The sequence below is a fragment of the Pinus tabuliformis genome, chromosome Q (genome assembly GCF_031772625.1).
Source record: "Pinus tabuliformis cultivar Carrire ecotype Pingquan chromosome Q, CPIR1, whole genome shotgun sequence".
Classification (NCBI taxonomy): domain Eukaryota; kingdom Viridiplantae; phylum Streptophyta; class Pinopsida; order Pinales; family Pinaceae; genus Pinus; species Pinus tabuliformis.
In genome coordinates, this window is record NC_142296.1 from 1224211038 (window position 1) to 1224223565 (window position 12528).

The window sequence follows — 12528 nt, forward strand, 5'->3', positions numbered from 1 at the left end:
TCAGATATCATCAACAATTCAGAGTTCAGTTCGAAGTCAAACATACATTTCAAGATTGTTAAAATATTTTAAATAGTTATTACCTGATGTTGCTCTGGCTCATGCCCATTGCAAGAGACACATGTCTGGATAACATCTATTGCCTCGTCTTTAGACTTGCAATAAGATTGGACCACATCTATTTAATAACATGAAAAAAATTTAAGCAAATTGTACAGTTAACAATAAACAGAAACATGGGTAAAATAATAGCAAATGCAATACAAACCTCTGCAGTGCTTCGAGGGCAATGTACGGAGCCAGAAATTAATAAAGTACATTGTCAATTGATTAGCAAAGCTCTCTCATCATAGCTAGTTATCAGTAGATTTCAAGCAGGAGCTGCACTGAATTGTAGAACTTGGAAAAGTTGCTGTTGTTAATCTTTTGCAGAATAGATCAATCATTTCTCATTCAGCGTTTGGTGCTTTTGTTTTTTCTGCTGTACAAGCTCAACGATCTATTAAACAGGAGGTACTCTGTTCAGAATATAGATGGCCGTAGAAAGGGCATAATTCAGACATAACTACAGCGTGGTTATTTTTGCCCCGTCTTTAGACTTGGCAATAAGATTGGACCACATCTGTTTAATAACATGCAAAAAAATTAAGCAAATTGTACAGTTAACAATAAACAGAAACATAGGTAAAATAATACCAAATGCAGTACAAACCTCTGCGGTGCCTTGAGGGCAATGTACGGAGCCAGAAATTAATAACGTAGGCTGTCCATTGATTAGCAAAGCTCTCTCATCATAGCTAGTTATCAGTAGATTTTGTATAGCAGTATGCCATAATTCCATCTTCAAACAGCATAAATTCATTTTAAAGTTCATATAGTTTGCACAGCCCAACTGGAAAAAACAGAGGATCCTCAGCTTGCACTCGTAAGTATATTGAACTATTAACATGTTTCATGTATATTGGCTGACTGCAACTATTTACAGAGAATTCAGGCAACCATACAACTGCAATAATTAGTTGAAACAGAGAATGCTAGTGCTTTAGAAGGTCCCATATCATATATCTTACATTATAGACCTACAATGTTAAGAACACTGTAAATGTGATCTCAAACCAGTATGTGACGAACATTTTCTGAACTGAAGCTGAGGACAGAAAACAATCCTTGGCAGAATTGAGTTCCTTTGAGGTAGAAACGTTTTATTGCTAACTTGCTCGGGACTAATGATGCGGAGTGAAGAGTTCCACACTGTTGACCAAGGCCCCATTCCCATGACATTTCTTGGAACTTAAGGTAGCCACAGGGGCACATGAGGCAGGGGTCAAATTTGTAATTTTGTAGCACCAGGAGATGAGATGATTATGGGTTGGAATAGGATGATTATGGGTAGTATTCACCTCTAAATCTTCGAAAATCATCTTGTAATTCTTCTTAAATACCAGCCCAAACTCTCTCTTCATTCGTGTTATAACTAATTTTGGCACAGCAAACCAACAATATTTATTTTATAGGAAAGTATATAACGAAACATGGGCATTCATTGATATTACCAACCTCTACCTCGCTAGGTTCTGGGTACGTTTCATGGGCTACAAAGAGGCACATCACATTTTTACTGTTCCATTACATGTTTACAAACTAATTATAACTTGCATTAAAAGCTTGTAACTTTCAAAGATATATTATTCAAGAACTCAAAATTTACTTTAAACCTTACAGTGTTTTCCTTCAATTCCTAAGCAGATCTGTAACAAGACCAACACATTCAACCCGTCCATAAGAACACTTTATTTCTACAGCCCAACAGTTTGCAACATGGTGAGCCATTTTTTTCTATAAATTCTAATTGAAACACGTACACTCCTTATCAATTACAAGTTCTATTAGAAACACATAGGTCCATCCTATGAAGTACCCCAGCATCTCATTGTTAACAGTGCCCTGTCCATAAGAAGGAAGCTTGATATTTTCAATGGGTGCATGACAAAGAAATAATTTAAGATAACATTGTCATAGTAGGCTACTAACTAGACTTAATAAAGAATTTGACAAGATGCACTTATCTGAGCTTATTAACCATAATATTAAATTCCATTGTGATTTGTATACATGTTGACATCAAAAGAGCTTTCTGATCTTTGCAACAGATTCCCAAAGACAAATCTTTAAGGGTGATTTTAGAGCCATTTTCTCTTCCCAAATTACAAATCAACAACACTTTGAACTTTGGATGAGATTTATCATCAAGATTGACAAAGTGTCAATCTTAACAAGTGTGAATTATCATCCTCTCAAGAGCCCTTGACGGGGTGATATTTGTAATGTTTACAACTAATTGTCATTCCATAGTAATAATGCATATTAAATGTATACAGGAAGAGAGAAATTGAATCATGCATGAGAAACCAGATTTGAAGCGAAATTAATAAATGATTAAAAAGATAGTAAGCCTCATTTCTAAAGATCTAACCAATTTGAGCATCTGCAAATCGAAGCTTGCTTCCGTCATAGTAATAAAGGTCCTTGAAGTTCACAAAAAATACCTTCTGCAGTCTCTGAATGTAGATAATCTGTAGAATGAAACTCAAAGCTATTACACACCTCTTTACCAATAATCTCATTTGAGTTTTAAGAAATAGAAAAATACAAGGGAATCATTATCTTTTAGGGTATTGGTTTCTCAATGTTCTTATAAATAAATAAGAGATCTTCCCTGATTCTAAACGGCACTACTGAATTTATTGCATTTGGAATACAACATAAAAAGAACATAATTCTGTTTATGTATTTTCTTTTATGAAAGACATATAGCACTAAAGAAACAACTCTAAAATTTTGGTAAATTGTTGAAGGTTGGCATCATGGACAATGCTTACCCTAGACTCAATCCTGATGGGCATATAGAGATGGAAAACATAAGATTGAATGGAGAGGGATCTGAATAATTTATTTTTTTTTATCCAAGGTGGTTAATCCATATTCTTTGATCTTTGTACCCAAATATTTAGCAGAAATCTCATCTAGAACCACCAAGATTTGTTTCAATTCATTTAGCTTATGTGGCCACAATAAAACACTCTTATTTTCTCATCTTTGACCATCAGATTTGTGAAATTTTGAACATGCCCAAATTCTTTTAGGATGACTTTAGGCATGACACATGGGAAATCAACCTCCAACATGTTCTCTTCTAAGACATAGTGCTACAAACATAAATCACATATAATTGTTTTCATATTTTAAACTACCAGCAGTAAAAATGATATTATAATTTGCAAAATGTAACTGGTACAAGATACATGCATTTACTACAGACCACATCCAACTACGAGTTTCAACTAATTTATCACAATATTGTGGTTGTGCTAGATAGCTAAGCTTTAAATTAGAACCTAGATTTTTACTCGCTTAAGTGTGAGAGAATGGTAGGCCTATGATAAGATGAACAAAATCTGAGAGAAAAAGCCACACATAGACTTCACAAATAGTAAATAAACAACGACTAGCTACCAATCTTTATTAGTTGGTAAAGCAGGGGCATTTCTTAGACCCCACTAAGGCTCACAGTTTCATGTGATTTGGACCAGGTGCAATCCTGCAAAATTTAGTAGAATATATGCCTCCAACCATGGTTTCTAAACCAATGAGATTTTTCCAGAGTGTCATAAACCAGCTACATTCCATTGTAATAAAACTTGAATGAGGAAATGCACATTTGTAGAAGAGATATAAAAGGAAGAATCTTATCAAATGAACCAATAAAGAGTAAAAAAATTTCTTTTAAAAAAGTTTAAAAACTGAAACTAAGAGAGATTAGGACCCTCAAACAACAGGGGAATGACGCACAACGTAAAACAGAAAGTATTATAATCAACATGAAATAAATGAAACTGGGAACATTGAAGACTTATGTAAGCAATATAATGCACTAAAAATGAGAGCTACGCTAATATAAACTAGAGGAACAACCCTTCTTTCTTGGAAGTTATGTTTTTGCTTATAGGCCCATCATACATCGACATAGAAGTTTTCGCTTTATCACTCATGCACTATATAAATAACCATTGAAAGGGTAAAGTTGGAGTGGGGAGAAATACAACTGGAAATGAAAATCTGGCTTTGTGATATGATAAACCATTAAAAACAAATTTATGAAGAAAATAGTGGGGATCTAACAGAACTCAAACTAAAACATTAAAATAACTAACAAACGGAGAAATGATAACTAACATTTTTCGAAAAGTCAATGACATTAGTCTTGATGGCACATCCGAGCCTTTCGGGGCTCCATCACCTCCGGGTTTGGACTGCCCACAGTTTGGCTCCTAGTGTCACACTACTCACTACTCGCTATGGGGTATGTATATATAATAACTACAAAGCTACAAAGCTACATAACTTGTGATAACATTATACAAAGGGAGCTAGGGCACTAGGAACAGAGGCGGATGACACCACCCTAATAACTTTGATGCTGATTGCCAAAGCTGATATTCTACTTTCATTGTTGAAACCGCAGTGTTTTACTTTGAAACCATGCAATCAACTGGAAGGCATTAAGAACAATATGTTGCATATGTAAAGAAAGGATATCAGTTCTGTCTATCAAATTGATTCAAGCATTTTCTTTATACGTGAATATTGTGAAAGAATAACGCATAGCAGAACACCGCGATTTGCAACAGATCGCCAATTGAAGTGGAAAGGCTGTCAAATTGCACTGCACCTCAAACGCTATACCAATTCACTGGTCTGAAACCGTAATGTATAAAACCAAAGACAAACTCTATAGTAACAAGGTAAAGACAAAGCTTTTAAATAGACACTTGTCACACATGCAAAAAGAAATGTATAATACATAAACATATTTGAAACAGGTAAAATACCGTGGGGCCCACAACTTTACCTCCGTCTCGTTTGAATGTCCAGCGTGTCTACCTCCTACCTTCAGTTTGCAAACCCTCGTCTAAATGGGAAGCTTGAGACCATGTTTCCTACGGAAGCTTGAGACCATGTTTACAAGAAGAAAGGATTAGAGTTTTAATGGCATCAACAATGCGAGCCAGGTGCCAAAAACAATCCGGCCATAAAACAGACAGCTAGCTAGCTAGCTTCGAACATTCTATTTAGAGTTTTACTGGCATCAATAATGCGAACCAGGTGGCACGGAGAGGAGGCCGAGAGGGGCGGTTATTCGTAGACATCAGTCAGCTCGAAATGCGGCGGGAGGAGTGGCTGGAGCCGCACCCTATCTCTTTAGTAGGGGGTTTCTATCCTAGTCACTTAGTGCCATATCTGTTTCCTGTCCGCAAGGATGAGTATAACTCAACTCGAGCCGAGCTGTATCAAGCAGTATGAATACGGAGGGGCAAGGATTTCGATCAATCAAGGGCAAATCCTGGTCAGTGGGCAAGGATTTCGATCAATCAAGGGCAAATCCTGGTCAGTCAGGGCTTTCACGAAAGCCTGTCCCGGAGCGCTGTAGCTCCTCCGAGGAGCGGAATCGTACCCTCAAGGGGCGGCTAAATTTTTTATTGCCCTCAAGCTTCCGTAGCACGAACATTCCGTTTCTTGATCGAAAACTGAACTTGCAATTTTTGTTGATGAATTCAGGAAGCAGGCAGCTGGTACTGAAGGTGTCTGTGGCCCTCATACAAAGGCCTGTAGCGGACAACAGAAAGCGTAGGGAAAAAGGTTACTGGTTACTGGTTTGCAACTTTTCTGTGCTGCGTTAAGGTTTTCTGGAAAATCGACACTGAGACTGTCATGCTTTTATTTCTATGAAATGAAAATCGATACTGAGACTGTCATGCCTAGGTTCTCTATTTTTCCAGGGCAAGGGCAACCTGGTTTTCTGCGCAATGTTAAGGAGGTGCAAAGACCCATTAGCTCTTCTGGATTCAGACCAATATAAAAGACTAAAATACTTAAATTCTTGATCAATAATTTCCAAGTTCATGTTTGTTCCTCAGAGTGAATTCGACATTGAAACCCGGAATGGATTTCAGGGAACCAAAAAGCCGGATGTAGCGGGGGACGGATGGATAGATGCAGTAGAATTGGAGATCGGTGAAAGACCTAATGTTGAATGGTGCATTTTTGTTCCATCCGGCACCGGGGCGCCTAATAGATATGCCTTAGCTTCCAGTATCCGGGCAAAGCCAACGTTCCTTATGGAAAGCATTATCCAGGAGCACAACATCTTACAGGGCAGGTAAGTATCGAATGGGAAAACCCTATTCCTCCTTCAATTTTCTTGACAAAGGTAGATAGAACCGTAGTAGTGTTTAAAATGTTGGAAAATTACTCCAACCACCGTGTCATGCCTAGGTTCTCTATTTTTCCAGGGCAACGGCAACCTGGTTTTCTGCGTTGCTTCAGGGTTTTCTAGAAAATCGACACTGAGACTGTCATGCCTTTATTTCTACGCAGGGTTCTCTATTTTCCGGTGCAAGGGCAACCTGCTTTTCTGCGTTGCGTTAGGTTTTTCTGAGGCTGTCATGCTCCTGAGATCAACTGGTAAAATCGACTCATCAACTGGTATGATCCCAATATATATTTCTGTTGGGAAGAATAATGACATGAATATAACAGAAGCTTACCTGAATTTCTGTTGGGAAGAATAATGACATGAATATAACAGAAGCTTACCTGAGTCCGGATTGAACAGATGAGTAGTAGTTGTGGGCCTGTCTGTTAGGCGTGTTCTAAGGTAATATTCTCTTTTGCAGAGTGTCTCTGCTCCTCAAACTAGCTGGTCGACACTCTCTGCTTCGCTCCTCTACTCCTCGAACTTACTCCATCGAACTTACTCCAGAGAAAGCATTTCTAGACCACCAAACTCCTCCCACCAAACTCCTCCAACTTACTCCAGAGAAAGCATTTCTAGACCACCAAACATTTGGCACACTTCACTGTCACCTGGTCTAAACATCTAGACCACCAAACATCTGGCACACTTCACTGGCACTTGCAGGATGCAGGACACTGCATGCCAGACACGGAGAACAGGTACCAAAAACTTAGGACAAACTAAGTTGTGCTTTCCATAAAATGTTCAGTTCAGCAAACTTTGGATATCTTACTTTTACCCCAACATGAGCTTTTTGAAAGCTGCAAAACCCGCAATAAGACTCTCAACTTTGTTGTCCAATCAGAAATTAAGTAATAAATTTTATATTATTTTCTAATATGAAAACTTTGGTTAAAATTGTGATGTACATCAATTTTATTTTTTATTTTTTATCAAACAGGGGATTAATATGCGTAATATGCGGTCAACGCTGGATCCATCGCTGGATCCATCGCTATTAGTCCCAGGCAGGGACTAATAATGTTCTAATTGAATGTAGAGCGAAAGGAAAAAACTCATACTTGTCAATACATAAGGTGTTTAGTAGGTGTTTAGTAACGGTTGTATATAACTACTTCAGATTATATATAATAAGAGCAACTGTCATTTGTGAAATTTGAGTTTCAACGATGTTTCGATATCTAAAAATGTAAAATTAATCCAATTTCTAAGTCCCATAAACTTTAAACAGTTAGATGTTAAGAAATTGTTGAGCTTGAATTTTGATCTAATGTTAAGAAATTGTTGAGCTTGAATTTTGATCTAAAAGGTTATTCAAATTTAAAATCTTTATAACATTACACTATTATCCAACAACTTCAAAGAAAAAACATACAGATGTTAAAAATGAGAGAAAGGAAATTGTTTCAAGACACTGGGAAGAAAACTGCAAACTAATTTGCTAGCTGCGGAACTGGGAAGAAACAAACATCTCTCGCAAGATTAGTATGTCTTGCCGCAGGAAGTGTCTGTCGAGTTTGAAACAATTTCAGAGTTGCTTACGTTAACTTTCCAGGAAAAGCATCCATCAGTGCTTTGATAATTGTACATCTGTTGCATGCTCTCCCCTGTATTTTGAGTATTATTCAGAGAGCTGAAGAAGCTACCATTAGGGGAAACAACGGATACATTTTTATTAAATGCGTGTGCAATGTTCGAATAAGAAGAATCCAGATATAAGGGAAAAACGACGTCAACTTTAGAGGATAGTACTATTCCTGTGGCTGCCGCTAGAATAACCCTGCTATTGGTTGTTGTTGTTTGCTGCACATCTCCATACTTTGTCATTAAATTATCATACTTGAACACTTGCGAAGTATTAGTAATGAGCTTTCCATGAGAGGATTCTACCCAGCCAGAGGAAGAGATCGTCCTATTCGCAGATGTGTGAAATGATCCATCGGGGTTTGGCCCAAAAGACAACTCCAACTTCGGCTCCTCGTGTCCAATCAATTGCCCTCTGACACTGCTAGACTTCTCATCAAGCCACAGTTGCAAATTAGCATCCACATACCAAACGGTCATAGCATTGGTCACGCCGAAACCGAATGTGTGCTCTTTTCCGTCCAACAGTTTCCCCAAAAATGGTGTAACCTCAATCTCATAGCTGGGCAGATCAAATGCCCCAATACCAACAACAGGTTGCCAGTAGTATGGATGAAACCCTCCTGTGAAAATCACAGGATAAGGCCACACAGCACCTACAAGGACACCATCGATAAAGACTACCACTTCTCTAAAAGGCCCATTACCACTGGAACTCGTGTACCAGAACTCATCATCTTCTTGGCCAGCAACAAAAATCTCCAAAACTGCCTTGTAAGTGTTAGGTGGTAGTTGCAACGACTTTGACTGCACATCAGATGAATTATTTATTTGAAACCATGAGCCCATTATCTGAGTATTAGGAAGCGAAATGGGCAGAATCGAATCTGCAAACCCTGAGTTATCTAACCCTTTTTTCCCATAATCTCCATAAAAGTGAAATGTTATATTGACATGATAAACCCCAGTATATATGTTATTAACTAAGTTACCAAGCCAGACTTCAAGGATTTGAGGCTTATCTAACAATGAAGAATACTTAGTAATGTCCTTCTGAATGGTCCATTCAATCGCTACTTCAATAGGTTCTGCTGTAGAAGTGCGCAGGATCTCCACTCCATTCAACCACACGCCTGCAATTCGGTCATACTGATTCCCATCACACGTTCCCTTCCACTCCATCACCACTTTCGTCCAATTCTTCTGACAATTTGGGGGTGGCGTATAATTTACTCTAACCGGAGGCTGAGTATAAGTGAACGCAAAATCGTGGTCTAACAGTTGGACAGAGCATGGCTTCTCCTTGGGAACCTCGATGGGCTTTGTAACTTCAAAAATTACCTTTGGATTGCCTTGAGAGGGAGACAGATTTACCAGGTTTCTTGAAGGTCGAGCCGAGGAAGTAGAGACCTCCCTCGGCCTCCGTCCATGAACGATGGCAAGAGTTCGAGTCGCCACCAGTAGCATCACCAGCATCTGCCAATGGATCTCCATTGTCTGTAATAAATGCAGAATTCAACACAGGCTACTGATCAATGTTGGGTACTTTCCCAGTGCTTTATAATAGAAACAGCCAGGTTCATTTATACCGATGGCAGGATAGTAATACTTTTTGACGCAGTTGCAGACAAAGATATATTCAATGAACGTTTGACTCGCGTGATTTTGACAAAGATATATTCAATGAACGTTTGACTCGCGTGATTTTGAATAGGTTTCTAAGTTAGCAAATTGAGTACGTTGAACGAATCTTTATGCAGACAAAGATATATTCAATGAACGTTTGACTCGCGTGATTTTGAATAGGTTTCTAAGCTAGCAAAATGAGTACGTTGAACGAATCTTTAAGCAGACAAAGATATATTCAATGAACGTTTGACTCGCGTGATTTTGAATAGGTTTCTAAGTTAGCAAATTGAGTACGTTGAACGAATCTTTATGCAGAAAAAGATATATTCAATGAACGTTTGACTCGCGTGATTTTGAATAGGTTTCTACGTTAGCAAATTGAGTACGTTGAACGAATCTTTATGCAGACAAAGATATATTCAATGAACGTTTGACTCGCGTGATTTTGAATAGGTTTCTAAGTTAGCAAATTGAGTACGTTAGCAGATAGGTGAAATAAAATAAAATTTGTAAAGATTATTATATATTAATTATTACGATGAGGAAACATGCTTCTAAGGTAGTGAAAGAAAGACTTCATTAGATTAATAAAAAGGCCAAATAAAATAAAATTTATAAAAAATAATATATATTAATTATTATACTAAGGGATATGGTGTAATAAAAAGGCCAAATAAAATAAAATTTATAAAAAATAATATATATTAATTATTATACTAAGGGATATGGTGTGAATAAAAAAGTGTAAAGGAGATGCAATATTATTATATTATCAATTTAATAATTTCGAAGGACCACCCATGAAAGAAGCATATTTAATGCACGTTTGACTCGCGTGATTTTGAATAGGCAAATTGAGTAGGTGAGCAAATAGGTAAAATAAAATAAAATTTGTAAAGATTATTATATATTAATTATGACGATGAGGAAACATGCTTCTAAGTTAGTGAAAGAGACCATTCATTAGATTAATAAAAAGGCAAATTAAAATAAAATTTATAAAAATATAAAATATATTAATTATTATACTAAAGGATATAGTGTGAATAAATGAGTGTAAATATTTAATACAGGGAGATGCAGTATTTCTTGGTGTCCCGACATGAGATTATAGTAATTGGAAATTATGAGTTTAGTATTATATGAGCTGTTTGTTAGTCTTGACTTATTAACTATAAACAAAGTTTGTAAAGACATATTGATTTATCATGTTATTTGGCATCTTCCGGAGGATCAAAGCTAATTCCGAAGCTAAAAGAATAGGTTTAATTTTTTTGTTTGCTTGATATTTTCAAACTCATGAAAAGACTACCTAATCTAATGTTGACATTAGTCGATGGCATTAAATGTTAGCTCAAGCTCAGGAACAGGCTTGTAAGATAGCAAGACATAACAAGGAGCTGGCTAGGTGGCAGTGGCAGAACATGAGTCATCCGCGATCTGCATGTACTACTCTACTTGTTTGTCAAGCCATCCATGTACTACTCTACTTGTCAAGCCAATCAGGATCTGTATTCTCTATGCAACAACTTTCCTATTTTACCAAAAGACAAAGTCGGCGCTGAGGCTATGAACGCTATTTATAGAATCTGGTTAAAGAAATGAGTGATTGGTTTCTTGGTTCTCTAATATTTGCTTTACTTAACTGTAAGTCTTTATCAAGTCTGGGTCACACAATGCACAGGGCAGAGGTGAGATCATCTCGGTGAACTGGACTTGTATCTCCAATGAATAGTTCAAGGTAAACGACTGGCTTTGGATTTGGCAAACTAACCTCCTTGAAGTTGCCTATAATGTCTCAGTCTCTGAGCGGCTAGCTATCGCTCTATGAAATTCTGCCTGGTACACCTCTATTTGCTTTGTTGGTTGATCAATTGAATTCAAAGTGTATCTTTTTGCTTACAAAGCGTGTCTCTGTGTGGTATGATGGATAGTCTGATATCTGGGTAGCTTGCTATTGCTCAACGAAAGAAATAAATATGAGAGGAACAATCACTACCTCATGGGATCTGGTTCCCCTCCCTACATTGCCGGATTTCTCACCATTCGCCGCAACTCAAAAGCCCTCTCGCCTGACGGCCACCTGTTGGATGCCATGGAAGTTCTCCGAAATCTGACTTCATAAATTGGCTAGGATGGCTCGAATAAACTCTAATGTCTGCTTTACTTACCTGTAAGTCTTGAACAAGTCTGGGTCGCACAGTGCGTAGGGTGGGCATGAGAGTGGAGCTAGATGAGGTGAGTGCCAAGGAGAGAGTCGAGAGGAGATACCAGTGGGTGGCCAAAAATGATTCCAGGGGAACCGACACCTATGGTGTTACAACTGGCTTTGGAGCTACCTCCTACCGTAAAACCGACAATGCAGCGGATCTCCAGAAAGAGTTAATCTATTTCCTCAATGCGGGCATCATGGGGAAGGAACATTTGTGCCTACCTGCAGAATACACAAAGGGGGCCATGCTGGTTCGGACAAACGACATTGCACCCAAGTTGCCTCTCAGAGGAACAATCACTGCCTTAGGGGATCTGGTTCCCCTCTCCTACATTGTTGGATTGCTCACCGCTCGCCCCAAATCAAAAGCCTTCTCACCCGACGGCCACCTGTTGGATGCCATGGAAGCTCTTCGAAAAGCCGACTTCGGAAATTGGCTAGGATGGCTCGAATAAACTCGGGCTGGGAGATGAAATGAAATAGTCCTGGACCTGCTTGTTGCTTCGACCTTGCGACTTGAAGAGTTGAGCATTAGGAGTAAGGAAACATGTTAGCTCTCTCCTAAACTGAGAGCAAGCAGTCCCCTTAAGGGTTATAATTTTCTTGCAACACAACAGAATAATTACAAGTAGGAAATAAAACGTGTAACCTGACTGAATGATAGGAAAGAAAACGTGTAACCTTACTAATGACATCTGTCAAAATGCATGTTGAAACATTATCGTAGATTGAATGCACTTTATTTCTAAATAAAGATTATTAATTTGATTAGATATCCATGATGCAA

At 38.0% G+C, this 12528-nt stretch overlaps 2 protein-coding genes and 2 pseudogenes across 3 annotated transcripts; 2 read left to right on the top strand and 2 right to left on the bottom strand.

The window, feature by feature from the left end:
- Positions 1–551: 551 nt before the first annotated feature.
- Positions 552–6834, bottom strand: LOC149224192 (beta-galactosidase 9-like). The gene is made up of 4 exons (XM_089386029.1): positions 6655–6834; positions 2474–2573; positions 713–892; positions 552–622 (listed from the first exon to the last, which is right to left on the bottom strand). The coding sequence occupies exons 2-4, from the start codon at positions 2510–2512 to the stop codon at positions 566–568; spliced, it is 276 nt and encodes a 91-aa protein (XP_089242155.1). The 5' UTR covers positions 2513–2573; positions 6655–6834; the 3' UTR covers positions 552–565.
- On the top strand, positions 5141–7189 carry LOC149224193 (uncharacterized). Of its 2 annotated transcripts, XM_089386028.1 has the most exons (4): positions 5141–5875; positions 6012–6217; positions 6436–6522; positions 6735–7189. In XM_089386028.1, the coding sequence occupies exons 1-3, from the start codon at positions 5789–5791 to the stop codon at positions 6494–6496; spliced, it is 354 nt and encodes a 117-aa protein (XP_089242154.1). In that variant the 5' UTR covers positions 5141–5788; the 3' UTR covers positions 6497–6522; positions 6735–7189. The 2 variants fall into 2 exon arrangements, with proteins under 2 accessions (XP_089242154.1, XP_089242153.1); XM_089386027.1 differs by lacking the exon at positions 6735–7189 and having other exon boundaries at positions 6436–6658.
- A 542-nt stretch (positions 7190–7731) lies between these two features.
- On the bottom strand, positions 7732–9506 carry LOC149224194 (peptide-N4-(N-acetyl-beta-glucosaminyl)asparagine amidase A pseudogene; annotated as a pseudogene).
- A 2240-nt stretch (positions 9507–11746) lies between these two features.
- LOC149224195 (phenylalanine ammonia-lyase pseudogene) lies at positions 11747–12196 on the top strand (annotated as a pseudogene).
- Positions 12197–12528: the final 332 nt, after the last annotated feature.